Genomic DNA, 22,676 nt, shown 5'->3' on the forward strand with positions numbered 1-22,676 from the left:
ATATAATAATCTAAAGGTGTTAATTCTCCTCCAAATTAGACAAAGTTTTCAACAAGATGGTAGAAAAAAAGAGAAAAAGAAAAAGGAAAAAGAAAAGAAAAAAGAAAAAGGAAAGGAAAGAAAGGAAAAATAACGGATTGGTAAGCTCAAATGCAATACACATAAGGCAATCATTTTATCTATGAATAATGGCAGTTTTATTTATGTTTCTCTAATCCTTATATATTTTTAAAAATATTTTATTTATTTATGTATTATTTATTTATTTTGGCTGTGCTGGGTCTTAGTTGGGGCACGTGGGATGTTCGTTGCAGCATGCAGACTTCTTAGTTGGGCAAGTGGACTTCTTAGTTGCGGCATGTGGACTCTTAGTTGCAGAATGTGAATTCTTAGTTGCTGCATGCATGCAGAATCTAGCTCCCTGACCAAAGATTGAACCTGGGCCCCCTGCATTGGAAGCATGGAGTCTTATCCACTGGACCACCAGGGAAGTCCCTCCAATCCTTATATCTTATTTGCTAGGCTATAATGTTCAGGATTACAGTGAAGAGAAAAGAGATCCTATCTGGTTCCTAATATCAGAGGGAAAGCTTTTGAAATTTCACCACTTAGCATAGGCTTGCTAAAGGTTCTGTGTTTATACATACAACTGTCATCAGATTAAGGAAGTTCCTGCTATAACTGGTTTGCTGTTTTTTAACAATGAATGGATATTAAATTTAACAAACATTTCTCACCTTGTACTGTCTCCAAATATATTTATAGTTTCAATATCAATTGCTATAGACTATATGTTTTTGTAAGCCCTCAAAATTCCTATGTTGAAACCTCATTTCCAATGTGTTGATATTTGGAAGTGAGGCCTTTGGGAGGTGGCTAGGTCATGAGGACAGAGCCCTACTGAATGGCATTAGTGCCCTTATAAAAAAGACACCAGGGAGCTCTCTTGCCAATTCCGCCCTGTGAGGACACAGTGAGAAGATGGCCATCTATGAACCAGGAAGTGGGCTCTCAACAGACACCAAATCTGCTGACACCTTGATCTTGGACTTACCAACCTTCAGAACTATGAGAGATGAATGCTGGTTGTTTATAACCACCTAGTCTATGGCATTCTATTTTAAGAGCCTAAAAGGACTATGACGCTGATCTGAATGAAAATCTCAGTATGTGAGATTATAAATTGGTATAAAACTTGGGAAAACCATTTGACCTTATATACTAAATTTATATACATGTATACCCTATGAAATCACAATTCCATTGTTCGGTGCAGTGCTTGCACACATGTACCATGAATAAAAATGCTCATTATTTGTAATGGCCCCTGTACAGAAAAGAGCTAATACAGCTGGTCTACAACTGCTAACCTTAGGAAAGCCTGTTTGCAAGGTAAAAAATTGTAACACATGCTATAACATGAATAAACCTTGACAACATTACGCTAAGTGAAATAAGCCAGCTACAAAAAGACAAATACTATGTGATTTCACTAATAGGAGGTACCTGGAGTAGTCAAGTAAAATGGTGGCTGACAGAAGCTGGGGAAAGAAGGAAATGGGGAATTATTGTTTAATGGCACAGAGTTACAGTTTTGAAAGATGAAAAGAGTTCTGAAGGTGGACGGTGGTGATAGCTGCACAACAATGAATATACTTAATACCACTGAATTGTACACTTAAAAATGGTTAAGATGGTAAATTTTGTGCTATACGTATTTTACCACCTCCTCATGATGACACAATTTTAAAAATTTGGAAAAAAAAAAGAAACATTAACCCAAGCACAGCCATTTAAAAGAGATGATTGGCTACGTCTACAGATTCTTTCATAGCTAGAAAAAAATTCACTTTCTGTGTGTGTGTGTGCATGCGCGAGTGCACGCATGCAAATGAGCTGTCATTTTTTTCTTTTACTCTTGAAATTAAGCAGACTCTACTTAAAGTAATTTGCTGCTGGAATTGGCATAACATTCTGATGGCTACTTTGCTTCCAATTATGTTCAAACTCATTTTGACATTTAAGGCCAATTTTATTAGTCTAGAGCCAGAAAGACTTTTCCATAGTACTCTAAAATTTGACCAATAAAGGGACCCCACTCCCACCCCAAACAAACAAACAAACAAAAAGTTTCCCTAATGGATGGTGGTACTGTTTTTACAAACTCTGATTGATGCTAAACACCACTTTTCCTTCTATGAGTCTGGAGTTTCATAGGTGCTACGCCAAGAGTGCCTATGTGCCCAGGCTCCAGGAAAAACCTTGGGCATTGAGGGTTTAATGGGGTTCCTTGGGCAGAAACATCACACATAAGTTGTTGTATTTTCACTGCTGGGGAAGAGTGAACTCTGTGTGACCGTTCATAGAGGAGAAAAAGGAAGCCTATATATGGATTCCTCCGGATCCCAACTGTGTTTCTCACCTTTCTGATCCAGCTGTGTGTCCTTATTATGCCTCTGTATTAAATCTTAGGGACTTCCTTAGTGGTCCAGTGGTAAAGAATCCGCCTTGCAATGCAGGGGACGCAGGTTTGATCTCTAATCAGGGAACTAAGACCCCACATGCTGCAGGACAACTAAGCCCGTGTGCCACAACTACTGAGCTCGCGCGCCTCATCTAGAGCCCGTGTGCCACAAACTACAGAGCTCACGCGCTCTGGAAGCTGCGCGCCACAACTAGAGAAGAGAAAACCTGCATGCCACAACTAAAGAGAAGCCTGTGCACCACAATGAAGAGCCTGCACGCTGTAACGAAAGATCCCGCATGCCTCAACAAAGATCCTGTGGGCCGCAACTAAGACCTGACGCAGCCAAAAAAAAAAAAAAACTTAGCTGTGAGCACAACTATACGCCAAGTCCGGACAATTCTAGCAAATCTAAAGACATGGGGGTGGTACTGGGGGACCCCTGATGCTGCCTCAAAATATAAACAACTCAAATGTCCATCAAAAAGTATAAACTGTGGTATATTCCTACAATGAAACATTATACAGCAATGACAATGAACCACCTACAGCTATACAAAACAATAGCGATAGAATCTCAAATGATGAAAAAGTCATTTATTGCACTTTGCCTTGTATGAAAGTGGTTTCCTCTGTACAATACTGAGTCATCTTTTAAAGCAGCAGTTCATAAACATTTTAGTCTCATAATCCCTCTAATTAATATGGGTTACATCTATTGATAATCACTATATCTGAAATTAAAACTGAGAATTTAAACAATATTTATTATTAACTCATTTCAAAATAACTGTACTTATCTCAAAAATGTAGTATACAGACTTGGTGCAGCATGGCATTGGCTGCGGTACTGAAGTTAAGCAAGATTCCACAAGAGATGCAATTTGCTGCCAGAAGTGTGTTTTTCTTCGAAAAGGCAATAACTTCAAGCACTTGTGGTGGATACAGATTTTTGCTGCAAGTCTGCAAACGGAGGTGAGACATTACCCTGGGACCAGCTGGCCTGTGGCCCTTGGGTGATGAGAGGGGAGTGCATTGCTGGGACACATAGGATATCTCCTACAGAGGGCCACTTCTCCAAGGCTGAGAAACGTAACTAACCTATCACATACATAAAAATACAAATAGCAATTTAGACAAAATGAGGCAGGGACTTCCCTGGTGGTCCAGTGGCTAAGACTCCACGCTCTGGATGCAGGGGGCAAGGGTTCGATCCCTGGTCACAGAACTAGATCCCACATGCTGCAACTAAGAGTTTGCATGCCACAACTAAAGACACCGCATGCCGCAACTAAAAAAAAAAGATCCTGCGTGCTTGCTGCAAGTAAAAGATCCCGCACATGGCAATGAAGATCCCATGTGCTGCAACTAAGACATGGTGCAGCCAAATAAATAAACATTAAAAAAAATGAGGTGACAGAGGAATGTTTCAGACAAAGGAACAAGATAAAACCCCAGAAGAAGAACAAGTGATGTGGAGATAGGCAATCTACCCGAGAAAGAGTTCAGAGTAATGATCATAAAGATGATCAAAGGACTTGGGAGGAAAATGGATGCAGAGAGCAATAAACTAGAAGTTTTTAACAAAGAATTAGAAAATATAAAGAACAACCAAACAGAAGTGAAGAATATAATGACGGAAATGAAAAATACACTAGAAGGAATCAACAGTAGACTAAACAAGGCAGAATTATGGATCAGAGAGCTGAAACACAGAGTAGTGGAAATCACTGCCATCAAAAAGAAAAAAGAATGAAAAGAAATGAAGACAGTGTAAGAGACCTCTGGAACAACATCAAGTGCACTAATGTTTGCATTATAGGGGACCCAGAAGGAGTAGAAAAAGAGAGAAAGGGCCTGAGAAAATGTGTGAAGAGATAACAGCCGAAAACTTCCCTAACATGGGAAAGGAAATAGTCACCCAAGTCCAGGATGTGCAGAGTCCCATACAGCAGCAGTCCCCAGCCTTTTTGGCACCATGGACTGGCTTCATGGAAGACAATTTTTCCACAGGGGGCGGGGTGGGTGATGGGATGGTTCAGGTATTAACGCGAGCGATGGGGAGCGGCAGACGAAGCTTAGCTCACTCTCCTGCCACTCACCTCCTGCTGTGCGGCCCAGCTCCTAACAGGCCACGGACTGCTACTGGTCCGCGGCCCAGGGGTTGGGGACCCCTGCCATACAAGACTAACCTGCAGAGAAACACACCAAGACAAACTGTAATCGAAATGACAAAAATTAAAGATAAAGAGAGAATATTAAAAGCAATAAGGGAAAAGCAACAAATAACACACAAAGGAACTCCTAATAAGGCTATCAGCTGATTTTTTTCAGCAGAAACTCTGCAGACCAGAAGGGAGTGGCACAATACACTTAAAGTGATGAAAGAGAAAAACCTACAACCAAGAATACTCTACCCAGCAAGGCTCTCATTCAGATTTGGTGGAGAAATCAAAAGCCTAACAGACAAGCAAAAGCTAAAAGAATTCAGCACCCTAAACCAGCTTTATGACAAATGCTAAGGGAACTTCTCTAGGCAGAAAAGAAAAGGCCATAATTAGAAACAAGAAAATTATGAATGGAAAAGCTTACTGGTAAAGGCAAATATACAATAAAGGTAGGAAATCATCCATATACAAAGCTACTTGGGAGGTGGCTGAAAGACAAAAGTAGTAAAATTTCTGTATCCACAATAAGCAGTTAAGAAACACACAAAACGGACTTCCCTGGTGGCACAGTAGTTAAGAATCTGCCTGCCAATGCAGGGGACATGGGTTCAAGCCCTGGTCCGGAAGATCCCACATGCCGCAGAGCAACTAAACCCATGCACCACAACTACTGAGCCTGTGCTCTAGAGCCTGCAAGCCACAACTACTGAGCCCGTGTGCCACAACTACTGAAGCCGCACACCTAGAGCCTGTGCTCCACAACAAGAGAAGACACCACAGTGAGGAGACCACGCACTGTAACTAAGAGTAACCCCTGCTCACCACAACTAGAGAAAGCCCACGTGCAGTAACAAAGACCCAACGCAGCCAAAAATAAATAAATAAATTTATATATAAAAAAAAGAAACACACAGAACAATTAGATGTAAAATATAATATCAAAAACAATAATTGTGAGGGGAGCAGAGTACAAATGCAGGGTATCTAAAACCCATTTGACAGTAAGAGATCAGCAACTTAAAACAAGCACATATATATATAGGCTGCTATACAAAAACCTGCTATACAAAAACCTATATATACAGGCTGCTATACAAAATCTATAATAAATATACATACACAAAAGAAATAGGAGCACAGCAAAGGAAACCATAAACAAGACCAAAAGACAACCCTCAGAATGGGAGAAAATATTTGCAAATGAAGCAACTGACAAAGGATTAATCGCCAAGATTTACAAGCAGCTCATGCAGCTCAATAACAAAAAAACAAACAACCCAATCCAAAAATGGGTAGAAGACCTAAATAGACATTTCTCCAAAGAAGATATACAGATTGCCAACAAACACATGAAAGAATGCTCAACATCATTAATCATTAGAGAAATGCAAATCAAAACTACAATGAGATATCATCTCACACCGGTCAGAATGGCCATCATCAAAAAATCTAGAAACAATAAATGCTGGAGAGGGTGTGGAGAAAAGGGAACCCTCTTGCCCTGTTGGTGGGAATGTAAATTGATACAGCCACTATGGAGAACAGTATGGAGGTTCCTTAAAAAACTAAAAATACAACTACCATACGACCCAGCAATCCCACTACTGGGCATATACCCTGAGAAAACCAGAATTCAAAAAGAGTCATGTACCAAAATATTCATTGCAGCTCTATTTACAATAGCCAGGACATGGAAGCAACCTAAGTGTCCATCATCGGATGAATGGATAAAGAAGATGTGGCACATATATACAATGGAATATTACTCAGCCATAAAAAGAAACGAAATGGAGGTATTTGTAGTGAGGTGGATGGAGTTAGAGTCTGTCATACAGAGTGAAGTAAGTCAGAAAGAGAAAAACAAATACAGTATGCTAACACATATATATGGAATCTAAGGAAAAAAAAAAAAAAAGGTCATGAAGAACCTAGTGGCAAGACGGGAATAAAGACACAGACCTACTAGAGAATGGACTTGAGGATATGGGGAGGGGGAAGGGTAAGATGTGACAGGGTGAGAGAGTGGCATGGACATATATATACTACCAAATGTAAAATAGATAGCTAGTGGGAAGCAGCCGCATAGCACAGGGAGATCAGCTCGGTGCTTTGTGACCACCTAGAGGGGTGGGATAGGGAGGGTGGGAGGGAGGGAGATGCAAGAGGGAAGAGATATGGGAACATATGTGTATGTATAACTGATTTACTTTGTTATAAAGCAGAAACTAACACACCATCGTAAAGCAATTATACTCCAATAAAGATGTTAAAAAAAAAAAGAAATAGGAATGCAAACACAACACTAAAGATAGTCATCAAATCACAGAAGAGAACAAAAGAAGAAAGGTGAAAAAAGACCTACAAAAACAAATCCAAAACAATTAACAAAATGGCAATAGGTACATGCATATCAATAATTACTCTAAATGTAAATGGACTAAATGCTCCAACCAAAAGACAGACTGCTGAATGGATACAAAAACAGGACCCATATATATGCTGCCTACAAGAGACTCACTTCAGATCTCGAGACAAATACAGACTGAAAGTGAGGAGATGGGAAGAGGTATTCCATGCAAATGGAAATCAAAAGAAAGTTGGAATAGCAATACTCACATCAGACAAAAGAGACTTTAAAATAAAGACTGTGGGGACTTCCCTGGTGTCGCAGTGGTTAAGACTCCGCACTCACAATGCAGAAGGCCTGGGTTCGATCCCTGGTCAGGGAACTAGATCCCACATGCATGCTGCAATGAAGAGTTTGTGTGTCACAACTAAGAAGCCACCAATCTGCAACTAAGGAACACGCCTGCCGCAACTAAGACCCGGTGCAACCAAATAAATAAAATAAACAAATAAACCTTTTTTTGAAAAAAGAAAGAAAGAAAATGGCTATGACTGGGAATTCCCTAGCGGTCCAGTAATTAGAACTCCATGCTCTCACTGCCGAGGGCCTGGGCTCAATCCTTGGTCAAGGAACTAAGATCCCACAAGCTAAGGAGTGCGGCCAAAAAAACCCAAACAAACAAACATAATGATCAAAGGATCAATCCAAGAAGAAGACAGAACAATTGTAAATACATATGCACACAACATAGGAGCACCTCAATTTATAAGGCAAATGTTAACAGACATAAAAGGAGAAACTTATGGTAACACCATAATAGTGGGGAACTTTAATACCCCACTTACATCAATGGACAGATCATCCAGACAGAAAATCAGTAAGGAAACACAGGCCTTAAATGACACATTAGACCAGATGGACTTAATTGATATTTATAGGGCATTCCATCTGAAAGCAGCAGGATACAAATTCTTTTCACGTGTAAATGGAACATTCTCCAGGACAGATCACATGCTGGGCAAGAAAGCAAGACTTGGTAAATTTAAGAAAACTGAAATCATATCAAGCATCTTCTAAAACACAAACACATGGAGGCTAAACAACATGCTACTGAACAACCAATGGATCACTGAAGAAATCAAAGAGGAAATTAAAAAATACCTAGAGACAAATGAAAACGAAAACACAACAATCCAAAACCCATGGGACACAGCAAAAGCAGTTCTAAGAGGGAAGTTTATAGTGATACTAGCTTACCTCAGGAAACATGAAAACTCTCAAATGAACAACATAAACTTATACCTAAAGCAACTAGAGAAAGAAGAACAAACACAACCCAAAGTTAGTAGGAGGAAAGAAATCATAAAGATCACAGCAGAAATAAATGAAGTAGAGGCTAAAAAAACCCACAAAAAACAGAACACATCAATGAAACTAAAAACTGGTTCTCTGAAAAGATAAACAAAATTGATAAACCTTTAGCCAGCCTCATCAAGAAAAAAAAGGGAGAGGGCCCAAATCAATAAAATCAGAAAAGGAGAAGTTACAACTGACACCACTGAAACACAAAGGATCTTAAGAGACTACTCGGAGCAGCTATATACCAAAAAAATGGACAACCTAGAAGAAATGGACAAATTCTTAGAAATGTACAATCTTCCAAGACTGAACCAGGAAGAAACAGAAAATATGAACCGGCCAATTACCAGTAATGAAATTAAATAAGCAACCTGGGACTTCCCCGGTGGCGCAGTTGTTAAAAATCTGCCTGCCAATGCAGGGGACATGGGCTCGATCCCTGGTCCGGTAAGATCCCACATGCCGCAGAGCAACTAAGCCAGTGAGCCACAACTACAGAGTTTGCGCTCTAGAGCCTGTGAGCCACAACTACTGAAGCCCACGTGCTCTAGGGACCATGCTCCGCAACAAGGGAAGCCACCGCAATAAGCCCGTGCACTGCAACAAAGAGTAGCCCCCGCTTGCCACAACTAGAGAAAGCCTGCACGCAGCAACAAAGACCCAACACAGCCAAAAATAAATAAAAATTTTAAAAAAAGAAATTAAATAAGCAACTTAAAAACTCCCAACAAACAAAAGTCCAAGACCAGATGGCTTCACAGGTGAATTATACCAAACATTTAAAGAAGAGTTAATACCTATCCTTCTGAAACTATTCCAAAAAATGGCAGAGGGAGGAACACTTCCGAACTCATTCTATGAGGTCACAATCACCCTGATAAAGATATTACAAAACAAAAGAAAATTACAGGCCAATACCACTGATGAACACAGATGCAAAAATCCTCAACAAAATACTAGCAAACAGAATCCAACAACACATTAAAAGGATTATACACCATGATCACCACAAATTAATCAATGTTATACACCATTAACAAACTGAAGAATAAAAACCATATGATCATCTCAACAGATGCAGAAAAAGCTTTTGATAAAATTCAACATCCATTTATGATAAAAACTCTTCAGAAAGTGGCCACAGAGAGAACATACCTCAGCATAATAAAGGCCATATATGACAAACCGACACCTAACAGCATACTCAATGGTGAAAAGCTGAAAGCATTTCCTCTAAGATTAGGAACAAGACAAGGATGCCCACTCTTGCCATTTTTATTCAACATAGTTTTGGAAGTCCCAGCCACAGCAATCAAAGAAGAAAAAAAAAAAAAAAAGGAATCCAATCTGGAAAAGTAAAAGTAAAACTGTCACTGTTTGCAGACGACATGATGCTACATACAGAAAATCCTAAAGATGCTACCGGAAAACTACTAGAGCTCATCAGTGAATTCAATAAAGTTGCAGGATACAAAAATCTGTTGCATTTCTATACACTAACAATGAAATATCAGAAAGAGAAATTAAGCAAACAATCCCATTTAACACTGCATCAAAAAGAATAAAATACCTAGGAATAAATGTACCTAAGGAGGGAAAATACCTGTACCCCAAAACTATAAGACACTGATGATAGAAACTGAAGATGACACAAACTGATGCAAAGATATACCTTGTTTTTGGATTAGAAGAACGAATATTGTTAAAATGACCATACTACCCAAGGAAATCTACAGATTCAATGCAATCCCTATCAAATCACCAATGGCATTTTTCACAGAACTGGAACAAAAAAAATTTTAATTTGTGTGGAAACACAAAAGACGCCAAATAGCCAAAACAATCTTGAGAAAAAACACTGCTGGAGGAATCACACTCCCTAATTTGACTATACTACAAAGCTACAGTAATCAAGAAAGTATGGTACTGGCACAAAAACAGACACACAGATCAACGGAAAAGGACACAAAGCCCAGAAATAAACCCATGCACTTATGGTCAATTAATCTACAACAAAGGAGGCAAGAATATACAATGCAGAAAAGACAGTCTCTTCAATAAGTGGTGGTGGGAAAACTGGACAGCTATATGTAAAAGAATGAAATTAGCACATTCTCTAACACCATATAGAAAAATAAACCCAAAATGGATTAAAGACCTAAATATAAGACTGGATACTGTAAAACTCCTAGAGGAAAACATAGGCAGAACACTCTTTGACATAAATCACAGCAATACTTTTTTGGATCCATCTCCTAGAGTAATGGAAATAAAAAAATAAATAAACAAATGGGATCTAATTAAACTTAAAAGCTTTTGCCCAGCAAAGGAATCCATATACAAAATGAAAAGACAATCTACACGCTGGGAGAAAATACTTGCAAACAATGCAACCGACAAGAGGTTAATCTCCAAAATATACAAACAGCTCATATAGCTTAATATCAAAAAAACAAACAACCCAATTAAAAAAAAATAGGCAGAAGACCAAAACAGACGTTTCTCCAAAGAAGACATACAGATGGCCAACAGGCACATGAAAAGATGCTCAACACTGCTAATTACTAGAGAAATGCAAATCAAAATTACAATGAGGTACCACCTCACGCTGGTCAGAATGGCCATCATTAAGAAGTCTACAAATAATAAATGCTGGAGAGGGTGTGGAGAAAAAAGAAACCTCCTTTTTCTTTTACATTCCCACTGTTGGTGGGAATGTAAATTGGTGCAGCCACTATGGAGAAAAGTATGGCGTTTCCTCAAAAAACTAAAAATAGAGTTGCCATATGCTCCTGAGCATATATCTGGACAAAGCTATAATCTGAAAAGATACATGCACCCCTATGTTCACAGCAGCAGTATTTACAATAGCCAAGATATGGAAACAACCTAAATGTCCATCGACAGATGAATGGATAAAGAAGATGCAGCATATACACACAATGGAATATTACTAAGTCATAAAAAAGAATGAAATAATGCCATTTGCAGCAACATGGATGGATCTAGAAAGAGATTATCATATTAAGTGAAGTAAGTCAGGCAGAGAAAGACAAATAGCATATGATATCACTGAAATTTTTTTTTTTTTTTGGCTGTGTAGCACAGCTTGCAGAATCTTAGTTCCCCAACCAGGGATTGAACCATGGTCCACAGCAGTGAAAGCACAGAGTCCTAACCACTGGACTGCCAGGGAATTCCAATTATCACTTCAATGTTGACTCTAAAAAAATGATATAAATGAATTTGTTTACAAAACAGAAATAGACTCACGGGCATAGAAAACAAACTATGTTTACCAAAAGGGAAAGTGGGGAAGGAATAAATTAGGAATTTGGGATTAACAGATACACACTACTATGTATAAAATAGATACACAACAAGGACCTGCTGTATAGCACAGGGAACTATATTCAATACCTTGTAATAACCTATAATGGAAAAGAATCTGAAAAAGAATGTAACTGAATCACTTTGCTGTACACCTGAAACTAACACAACATTGTAAATTAACTATACTTCAATTTTTAAAAATGGTTAAAAAATGTAGTAAGGAGAATGGCACTGTTTGTACAGTTTTGCAAATCTCTCTGCTATCTAGCTTAATAAAAGAGAGCTGGATTCTCCTAATCTGCTTCTGCATTTAACCTGTTTCAACATCCTATGCCATGCAGCCTCTATAAAATTCCACAATACAGTCATGAGAGAATAAGAGTCAAAAGGCAAGTAACATTTTAGTATTATTATGAAAATGTTTTTGACCTCCTGGACTTCCAAAAAGGGTCTCGAGAAATCCTAGGGGTCCCTAATTACACTTTGAGAACTGCCTGGTAAAAGTTTAGTACTGTGACTCATCTTTATCACATACAGAGGGTAATACGTAGGAGCACAGTGTGCTTTTAGTTGAGGTAAATCTTGAGGAATTCAATTTACAAACATTAAGAACTGGAAGCTTGTCCCTTATATACACTAAGAGTCAAACCCCTCCCAGCTGTCAATGTAAGAAGATCACTACCTTATATCATGGATTCGCCACTCAGTATGGAAAAAAAATGTGTTCCTTGAAAATCCTAAAGAAATTTTAATTTGTGTGGAAATCCTAAAGAAATTTTAATTTTTATTTTGTATTTGCATGAGGAGCTGAAGAATGTAATCCCTTTGATACTATTTATTTAGACCACAAAACTTGTAATTTCACAAATAATTATCTTGAAAATTAAACCATTTGTCTTTTTTCTCTGGTTTGGAAACAATGCACCAGGCACTGAATATATTAAGGAACAAAACTTAGTTGAACCTCAGCGGGCCGTTGAAACTCACTTTTAAGAGAAATTCAAAGTTGTTTATCGGAATTAAATTGATACCATAAGAAACAATACGGTAAACGTTATAGATTTTGCTTTTGTTTCTTTGATAAACATTATGCACAACTGAAATCCATGATTCAACATTATTATACAAGTTAAACTAATCTAGACTGTAGAATCTGCCACACTGCTACAAGTTAGGGAATGAGGAGAAGTATGTACAACTTCTCTGCTGGCTTCAGTTCTGAGCCATATACTCAAGCAGCTGTCGACAGTGATGTACTTACCACCAGTGCTAGAACAAGAGTCCGCACCTTCTCCCCAATCTCAGGTGAGATGTCATTGCCAAACTGTTGCAGAGTGGTGAGGAAACGTTTCAACTTGCTCAGCTGCCGGGCACCACAAGTGGCTGGCAACTGTTGATTTGTTAGTGCAGATGATGTGGAAGAGGCAGGACCATTGCTGAATCTCTGTGGTGGTGAGGGGGCACCATTCAGGGTGGGAGGAGAATGGTTGATGCCGTTGCTCACTAAAAGAAAGACTTGGTTTAAGTGCAAAACATAAGGATCTCTGTTAATTTCTTCTTTTTTTGCATTTGCCTTCATTTATTCATTTGAATTTTGTAAATCATATGTTAAAAGAGTATACAAGACACGTTTTCAGCCCTCAACAATGTTGCTTTATAGTGAGACAGGTTGCCAGGTAAAAAATGGTAACAGAATAACATAAAGTGTTAGAAGAGTATGAGTGCTACAAGAGCAAAGAGAAGGGACATCTAAATTCTACAGGTGCCAAGGGGAGGGATGGGTAGTTTTTAAGACTTCTTGCAATGGGCTGCATGAGAGGAGTCTGGTAGAATATGTATTTCCAATGACTGGACACTCATGCCCATCTTTTATGTGACATCTCCTTCCCAACCTCAGGTTTCCAAATAATCTAAGCAGTCAATTAAAATATAGCATTTGGGGGCTTCCCTGGTGGCACAGTGGTTAAGAATCCGCCTGCCAATGCAGGGGACACGGGTTCAAGCCCTGGTCTGGGAAGATCCCACATGCCACAGAGCAACTAAGCCTGTGCGTCACAACTACTGAGCCTGCACTCTAGAGCCCGCAAGCCACAACTACTGAGCCCGCATGCCACAACTACTGAAGCCCGTGCACCTAGAGCCCGTGCTCTGCAACAAGAGAAGCCACTGCAATGAGAAGCCCACGCACTGCAATGAAGAGTAGCCCCTGCTCGCCACAACTAGAGAAAGCCCGCACGCAGCAACAAAGACCCAATGCAGCCAAAAATAAATTAAATAAATAAATTTATATTAAAAAAAATATATATAGCATTTGAACAAGATAATCAGAAAGCAGAGAGTTGTGTTAATGTGAGAAATGTTTTTTCTAGGCTATAGGTTTAATGACCTATTCCTGCAATGAGATATATATCTCTTTGACCACTCGGAATACTCATGTCCATCAAAATCAGTTTTTCCCTGCCTTGACAGTGCCAAATTCTTGGTCATTCAATACAGCATTTTCTAGATACCATATGGGACACTTCCATTCTGTATTTCTGCTCAAATTATAATACGTGTGATTAACTACGGTTTTCCTATTTACCTGTTGTTCTTTTTTCTTTTTTTAATAAATTTATGTATTTATTTTAATTTTTATTTGCATTGGGTCTTTGTTGCTGCATGTGGGTGGGCTTTCTCTAGCTGTGGCGAGCTGGGTCTTTGTTGCGGTGTGCAGGCTTCTCATTGAGGTGGCTTCTCTTGTTGCAGAGCATGGGCTCTAGGCACGCGGGCTCAGTAGTTGTGGCGCACGGGCTTACTTGCTCCGTGGCATGTGGGATCTTCCAGGACCAGGGATCTAACCTGTGTCCCCTGCATTGGCAGGTGGATTGTTAACCACTGCAGCACCAAGGAAGTCCCTGCCCATTGTTCTTAACAGTCATTTCTTGTAGTTTTAATTTGGAACACAACTCTAGAGCTATGTTCTTGGAGGCAAAGCTCCTTCTTCCCTGATGAATGAAATAAAATTACCTAGTGCCTAAGTGTCAATAGATTTTTCACTTAATCATATCCAGGCTTGAAAATTTAAGAAAGTAAAACTAAGTCTAAAAACATATCACCTGTATTAAGAAGCATTATTTGAGAGACTCCACTGCTCCTACTAGATTTAATAACTTTCCTTTGTGCTGCCCAAGTACATGCTTCCATTATTTTACTTACCAAATTATACTTATTTCTTTCTATATTTATACTGCCTTGAAAAACTTTCTACTTCTTGATTGAACACACATCTGTGTATATCATAATTAGCTAAGCTGTTATGAACTGTGTATGCTGTATGTGTATGGCTCACTGCATAAAAGGTTAACAGGCTGAGAAAAAGAGGGTGTCTCTACTGTGTCTTCCAGTAAAGGACGCTAGAGCTACTGGAAAGGAAGGCTCAACACCCAACCTCAGCAATACAGAAAATCAGCTGCAATGGTGTATCATTTCTTTGTGTTCACAGAAAGGTTCATTGCCATTGGAGAGCTGCCCTCTTTTGAAGCAACCTGTAAAAATATACATTACTATGCTTTTCGCCACCCTGACACTTACATGGGCTGTTTTACAATTTCTTCAGTGACAGTGTATGATCACATTTTCCGAAATAAAACATATTCATCCCTAAATAGTCAAATATGGGGGTCAAAGGGTTGACCACACACACACACACACACACACACACACGCACACACACACACACACACACCCCTACTGTCTATATCTTGAAATTTGAATGACATCCTGGGTTTAAATCTGTTTCACTTCAAGATAGTATCTTTATCTAAGGCTGTTTAACTTTGAGATAAAAAATACAATTTAAGAAAAAAGGATATCAAACTTCATTTCATAAACTTTGGCTCAAATTTTTACAGCTGCCAGTTACTCAATTTCAAATGTTTTGGGACAATAAATAATTAAACCTTCTTTTTTAAATTGAGGTTTTAGGACTAAATTTGCGGAGTTACAGGGTTTGGGGAAATTCAGCTTTAGTAGATACTACTAAAAATTTCTCTCATAAACAATGTATGATAGTTCAAGCTGCTCCACACATACTCACCAAAACTTGATATTCTTTTTCATTCTGAACATTCTTGTGGGTGTATGTGGTACTACATTGGGTTTTAGTTTGCATTTCCTTGGTGACTAGTAAGGCTGAACAACTTTTATTCATTGTCTAATATAATTGTTATGGACTAAACTGTATCCCACTCCCAAACTCCTATGTTGAAGTTCTGACCCCCAGTACCTCAGAATGTGATTATATTTGGAGATAGGGCCCTTAAAGGTTAAATGAAGTCATCTGCCTAGGTCCTAATCCAATATGACTGTTGTACTTATAAGAAGAGGAGGAAGCACCAAGGATGCACATGCACAAGGAAAGGCTATGAGAGGACAGAGCAAGAAGGCAGCTATCTGCAAGACAAGGAGAGAGGCTTCCGAAGAAACCAAACCGGCTGACATCTTGATCTTGGACTTCTAACCTCCAGAACTGTGAAAAATTAATTTCTGTTGTTTAAGCCACCTGGTCTTTGGTATTCTGTTACAGCAGCCCTAGTAAACTAATAAAATAATCAATTTTTTTGTAAAAAGCCTTACCATGACAGTCCTGGAGTAGTTCAGTCATTTTATGAAACTTACTTTGAATCCTATTAATCAATATAATAATTAAAATTCATTATTTTAGAGCCAAAGAAATGAAAATAGATAATTACAAGCCAAAAAGTATGAAAACAAAATATTTAGACTACTAAATTTCCAAATACCTATATCAGCTATGTACTATTCTCAGAGGGAAAAAGAAACTTAGAAAAGAAACAACCAAGATACACGTGTGTGTGTCAACAGCCATTTTGAAAATGTTGAGTAGTATATACAGAAGGCTTAATGACATTCATTTAGATCCAAATGTCACTGTGAACCACAAACCCAAGTAATTAAGAGGTCTCACATGCTGTAGGAGTGAATGACACTGGCCTAGGTCCTCCGGGATTTATTGGTGGGAGGGGTGGCATGGTGGGAGGTGAGGATCTTGACTGTATCTTCACTTCCACAGGCGATCCAGGCATTGCTGGCACCCTTTTGTCAGCACCAACTGTAGAGAATAAAAGGAATGGAAATCAGAATTTTCTATTAAATAAAAATAGTGACAACAATCTGAAATACCAACATTATTTACCTAGAGGACTGAGAAGTGAAGAAGATGCTTACTTAGTATAATAGGCTGAATGGTGGCCCCCCAAAATGTGTCTACCTCTTAATTCCTTGAACTGTGAATGTTTCCTTATTTGGAAAAAATGTCCTTGAAGATATAATTAAGTTCAGGATCTTGAGGGGAGGAGATCACCCTGGATTATCTGGGTAGTTCCTAAATCCAGTATGAATGATGTCCTTATAAGAAGAGGAGAAAAGACAGACACACACACAGAGGGAAGTCTACTACGTGAAGACAGACATAGTCCCACAGAGAGAACGCATGTGACAATGGAGGCAGAGATTGGAATGTTGCCATCTACAAGCCAAGCAATGCCAAGGATTATCAGCAAACACCTGAAGCTAGGAGACAGGTATAGAATAGATTCTTCCTCTGAGGCCAAGAAGGAATCCACCCTGCTGATACCTTGATTTTGGACTTCTGGCCTCTGGGACTGTGAGAGAATAGTGTTGTGTTAAGCTACCCAGTTTATGGTACTTTGTTATGGCAATCCTAGGAATCCAAGACAAGGCAGCAAGGTCAAGGGATGATGTGACATGAGAGTTAACAGTGAGGAGGGTGGCTGAGAAAGGAAGAAACCAGGTTATAAATTCAGCTTATCTCAACGGCATTCTTTCTTGACTTCTTACAAATTAACTGAAGTAGTAGGGGGAAAAAAAGCTAACGTGGGGCTGTCCAGACAAGTAAGCATCAACTCCATGCCACGGAAATAGAATCAGTCAGTTGTATATAAATTACTACAAATGATGAAATACATGTTTATACATATCAACTATTCTAAGTAAGAAAAATGAAGTGGAGTCAACATCTCTGATACCAGGCATGTCATTTACGATGTATATTGTCCAAAAAACAGAAAAGTAGAGCTGACCCTAAGCTAAGCACAGGCTACTTCATCTATGAGGACAATTCATAATAAGCAGCTGTTTGATAACACTCGACGGCAACAAATCCCAGAAAGTCAGATTAGGTAGATTAACTTGATGTTAGAATTAGGTCTGAGCTAGTATGAAGAAGACTTGATAATGAAGCGTAATGTTCTAATATCTTCAAAAAGTTATTTTTTCCCATTAAAGGGAACTTGTTACCTACTTCGTTAATAATAGGGCCAGGGCTACCATAATCACCTTTAAATTGAGCTATGTTCCTCTCAGTAATTCCAAGCTTTTCCTTTAAGTACCCTGTGTTTATTCTCCAATAACTGCTGAATTCAATGTAAAGTACAAGAAATGGAGACCAAAGGTTCAAATGAGAATGTTAAATCAAAGTTTTCCTTCACTGAGATCATAGTTATAAACACAATACATATAAAAGGATTCATGACACTGGCAACAAGGCGCATCTTTGCACATTCAAGGACACTTTCTCAAGAGGAAAACATCCCCAAATATTATTTTTATGCCTTAGTTTGCAGTGGTCACATTTTGGGAAGAGATATAATGAATATATAAAGTCAATCAGGGCAGCAATGCCCCCAAGTTACAAATCCCCTGACAAAAATGTGTAGTTCTTTGAGAGCCATGTGAGCACACTCTGCCAGCCCTTCCCGTCTCTGTCCAGGACATTTTCTTTGTAAAATGGATGGTCATCCCGTCTGATTAGTGAACTAATTAGCTATTGCGTTTGCCTTTTTCTTCTTGACAGTGTTTTCTCAATGCCCTTCAGAGAACAGTTGACACGTTTCCAGCTCTTCCATCTGGGACCCAGCTTTCTGGAGGGTGGGGGGAGAAAAGAAGGAAGGAACTAACAGTTGTCTTGCCCTGTTATGTGTTGTGTATAGCGTGCAACAACCTAGGGGGAGCCTTTCTTCAGACCACCTGCCTTTACAGCAAGGGCGCCAAAGGCCTGAGGAGGGCTTATCAGTGAGATGTGTTTTAGCAGTCAGCACTTGGCAGAATGAAAAACTCAAGAGCAGCCCAACTGCAAAACACTGAATTATATACCAACTGAAAGCTTAGAAACTGAGGAAAACCCAGACTCCAGAGTACGGTTTATATTAGGTTAAAACTACCTATCTCTTATTCACGTCACTACTCACAAACCTGCAACACTAGTATCATTCCTCATGTTTCAAGCAACAGCCGTTGTCTAGTAGGAAAAGTATGGGTACAGAGACTGAGAGGTTTGGTGTGAATCGTCATTCTAATGACGATTTTATCACTGAATGATAAAATCTGTATGAATTTTATCAAATCACTTCACCTTTCCAGGCCTCACTTTGATGTAAGTATTAGAGATAATGCCTAGGCTAGTGCTAGGTATAAAGAAGGTACTCGGGCTTCCCTGGTGGCGCAGTGGTTGAGAATCCGCCTGCCGATGCAGGGGACACGGGTTCGAGCCCTGGTCTGGGAAGATCCCACAGTCCGCGGAGCAACTAGGCCCGTGAGCCACAATTGCTGAGCCTACGCGTCTGGAGCCTGTGCTCCGCAACAAGAGAGGCCGCGATAGTGAGAGGCCCGCGCACCGTGATGAAGAGTGGCCCCCACTTGCCGCAACTAGAGAAAACCCTCGCACAGAAACAAAGACCCAACACAGCCATAAATAAATAAATAAACCCAAAAGTTTAAAAAAAAAAAAAAAAAGAAGGTACTCAATAAAGAATAATGATGATTAGAAAACATGAAGACTAGTGTCAAGTCCTGATTTTATCACTTAACTAGCCTTATGACTATGTCCAAGTTAACATTAACATTTGTTCCCCAAAGAAAATGTGTATACTATCAACAATCCATGTGACCTCAGAGATACTGTATGGAATGATCCAAGAATCAACAGTTGCAAAATTACCAAGTACAATGTAAGATGATATTTTTGTTGGAAGCTGGGTGGCAAGAATGCACTTCATGATGTGAGAGCTCTATCCTGGTTTATAAACTGCCAAATCCAGCAGTTGCTCAGATGGTAAATAAGGAGTACACTCCAAAGCAGGCATTTTAACCCTCTGCTTGGTGGCCAATGCATTCCTTTATGCCATCACGTTTAAAGTGACTTCACTTCTGAATTTTTATAAAACTGAGGTTTTATAAAACATCTACCTGGATCCCTTGAAAGAACCAACGAAATTTTGAGCTCTTTTCAATTCCAGAGAAACTTGAAGTTCAAAGAGAAGAAATTTTTTTTTTCTTAAGTGTGACTTCAGCCCATAAACACCACTGCTTGAATCGTCAAAGAGACAAAGTATTCAGTCCTAGAAAATTAAATTAACCCTTAGTTTTATCAGAAAGGTTCAACTTGATGCTAAACATAGATCCTAAGGTTCAAAGTAACTGATAATTTAGTCACTCTATAACTGTGCTTTGGTTATTTTAAATATTTGGATATATACGGAAATATGACCACATGAATTTGCAGGATCACTGATGCTTCAACACCTAACAACATAAAGCCAAACAACTTGAGCTAAAGAAGAGGGACAAACATGGAAAAATATGTCTGGATAATGATTTTACCTCTTCATTGTGCAAGATGCTATGGATGTCATAAAAATAGAAAACTGATGAAAGAGAGAACAAAATAATAAACAGTTACCTGTGTGAGGGCAGTGTGATTTTTTTTCCCACATAGGAATTTGAAGAATCAAACATGAAGCAAAAGAGCAAAATTATTCTGTAGCTTTAAGAGAAAGTAATACTAAACACAGACATAAACATCCTAGGTAACTGCTACTTGAGAAGAATCTTGTATGATAAACTGCCCACAAATGAGAGCATTTACAAATCATTATGAACTGCTTTTCCATTACAGTTTTTAAGAAATTACTTTGAGGATGACAAAGGAACAATAAATAGAAGAGGTATAAATGAGAAGAAAAATGCAATTATGTGAGGGGAAGGGCTACCCACAAACAACTGGAAAGAAGGGGAACTCCCAGGGCTGCAAGTGGGAAGGATGTTTAGGTGAAAGAAGGTGAGCTTGATGTGAAGGATGCTCTATCACTTACTTGTGTGACTATGGTTTTCTTCATCTGTCTCTGAGGGTAATACTTACAACACAGGGTTATTGGGAAGGGATATGTATGTAATATACGTAATAATGGCTGGTACAATGCAGTAGACACTCTTATATGTTTACTTGAATCAGATTAACAATCTACTAGAAGGAATCATTTTATTTGGCCATTGAGATGTTTATCTATGCTAAACTCTGGGTAGAAGAAGATATGGTCAAGTGCTCCTGATTATAATCTCTGAGGAAAATAAGCTGAATATAGATCTTTCAGATGCACAGTACAGAAATACTGATCATTTCAAACAGGGTGTCCAAGAAAGCCATTACCATTTCTTTAAAACAAATCATATTCCTAACTAAGAAATAATCATGATGGTTTAAAGAGAACTATTTTGGGGGGCAGAGGCTAGGTAGAAAATTCTCTTTTTTGTATGTATGTATAAGTATACATTTATGCGGTTCAAAAATCAATATATGATATAAAAAGAAATACTCCCTGCTTCTATACCTACATACCCCACCTCATACGTAATCATTTTAATCTGTTTCTTGTGTATCCATCCATTCTTTCTCTGTACAAATGAGCAAACGCAAAAATAAATTCTTATCCCACCCCCATTTATACAAAGACAGCATAATTACATTAAACTGAGCATCCCTAAGAATGGCACCATGCCTTTTGCAATGCCTCAGGAAATGGGATCTATCCCCTTATTCCCCTGAATCTGGCCAGGCCCCCTGACTTGCTCTGGCCAATATAATGTGATGGAAGTGACACAGTGCTGGTTCTACACCTGTCTCGGAACGCTAACCCTGCCATGAAAGCAAATCCAGACTAGTCTGCAGGAGGATGAGACCACATGGAGCAGAGAAGAGTTATACCAGCTAAGGCCAGCTGATCCCCAAACATGTAAGATCCTAACCTAATGAGTCTGATCTGTAGTTAACTGCTTGTAGACATATGAATCAATGAACATAAGCAAGAGCAGGAGAACTTCCCGACTCATAGATTCATAAGCCAAAAAACAAAAAAAAACTTATTGTTTTAGGCCACTAAGTTTTAGCATGGTTTCTTATAGCAATAGACCAACAGGCAACTGATCCATACCACATACAAACTATACTACTCCTTGGTTTTTTGTTTCTTTTGTTTCATAATTTTACAGTATGTCCTGAAATTCTTAATTCCACAACCTTTTTTTTTTCTTTTTAACAAATGCATGATGGGGGTAAGGGATAAATTGGGACATTGGGATTGACATATACACACTACGATATACAAAAGAGAGAACTAATAAGAACTTACTGTATAGCACAGGGAACTCTACTCAGTACTCTGTAATGACCTATATGGGAACAGAATCTAAAAAAGAGTGGATATACGTATATGTATAACTGATTCACTTTGCCGTACAGCAGAAACTAACACAACATTGTAAATCAACTATACTCCAATAAAAACTAATAAAAAAAACAACAAATGCATGATAGTCCATTGTGGGGATGTACCACAGTTCATTTAAACAATTCTCTACTGATGAATTGGATTGTTTCCAATTATTTGTGGCTGAATTTTGAGGTGCTCTAGATCCCATGCTACTGACTGACCTGTGCCAGACTTTGGCAAAGAGATAAAGAAGACAGGGCCCTGATTTACAGGAAAGAGAGATACACTTAAATGTGTACAAAACACTAAGAAAATAAAGAAGTAGAAGCATGACTTACTCATGAAGGCCAGGGATGTCTCTACAGACCATTAAGTAGTTTACTGGAAATGCTACACGGGCTTTCCAGGCAGCACATAATGACAAAAAGCATGAAGGA

The 22,676-nt window shown here is 38.8% G+C and overlaps 1 protein-coding gene across 4 annotated transcripts in view; it reads right to left on the minus strand.

Moving 5' to 3' along the window:
* The window catches only part of CBFA2T2 (CBFA2/RUNX1 partner transcriptional co-repressor 2), a 180,996-nt gene that overhangs the window by 37,228 nt on the left and 121,092 nt on the right, over positions 1-22,676 (minus strand). For all 4 annotated transcript variants that reach the window (XM_068523864.1, XM_068523863.1, XM_068523862.1 and 1 more), the window contains 2 exons: positions 16,641-16,784; positions 12,933-13,174 (listed from right to left, as the gene is read on the minus strand). In XM_068523864.1, the coding sequence (XP_068379965.1) occupies positions 12,933-13,174; positions 16,641-16,784 (386 nt within the window). The remainder of the gene's footprint in view (positions 1-12,932; positions 13,175-16,640; positions 16,785-22,676) is intronic.

Source organism: Eschrichtius robustus, chromosome 16 (genome assembly GCF_028021215.1).
Source record: "Eschrichtius robustus isolate mEscRob2 chromosome 16, mEscRob2.pri, whole genome shotgun sequence".
Classification (NCBI taxonomy): Eukaryota; Metazoa; Chordata; class Mammalia; order Artiodactyla; family Eschrichtiidae; genus Eschrichtius; species Eschrichtius robustus.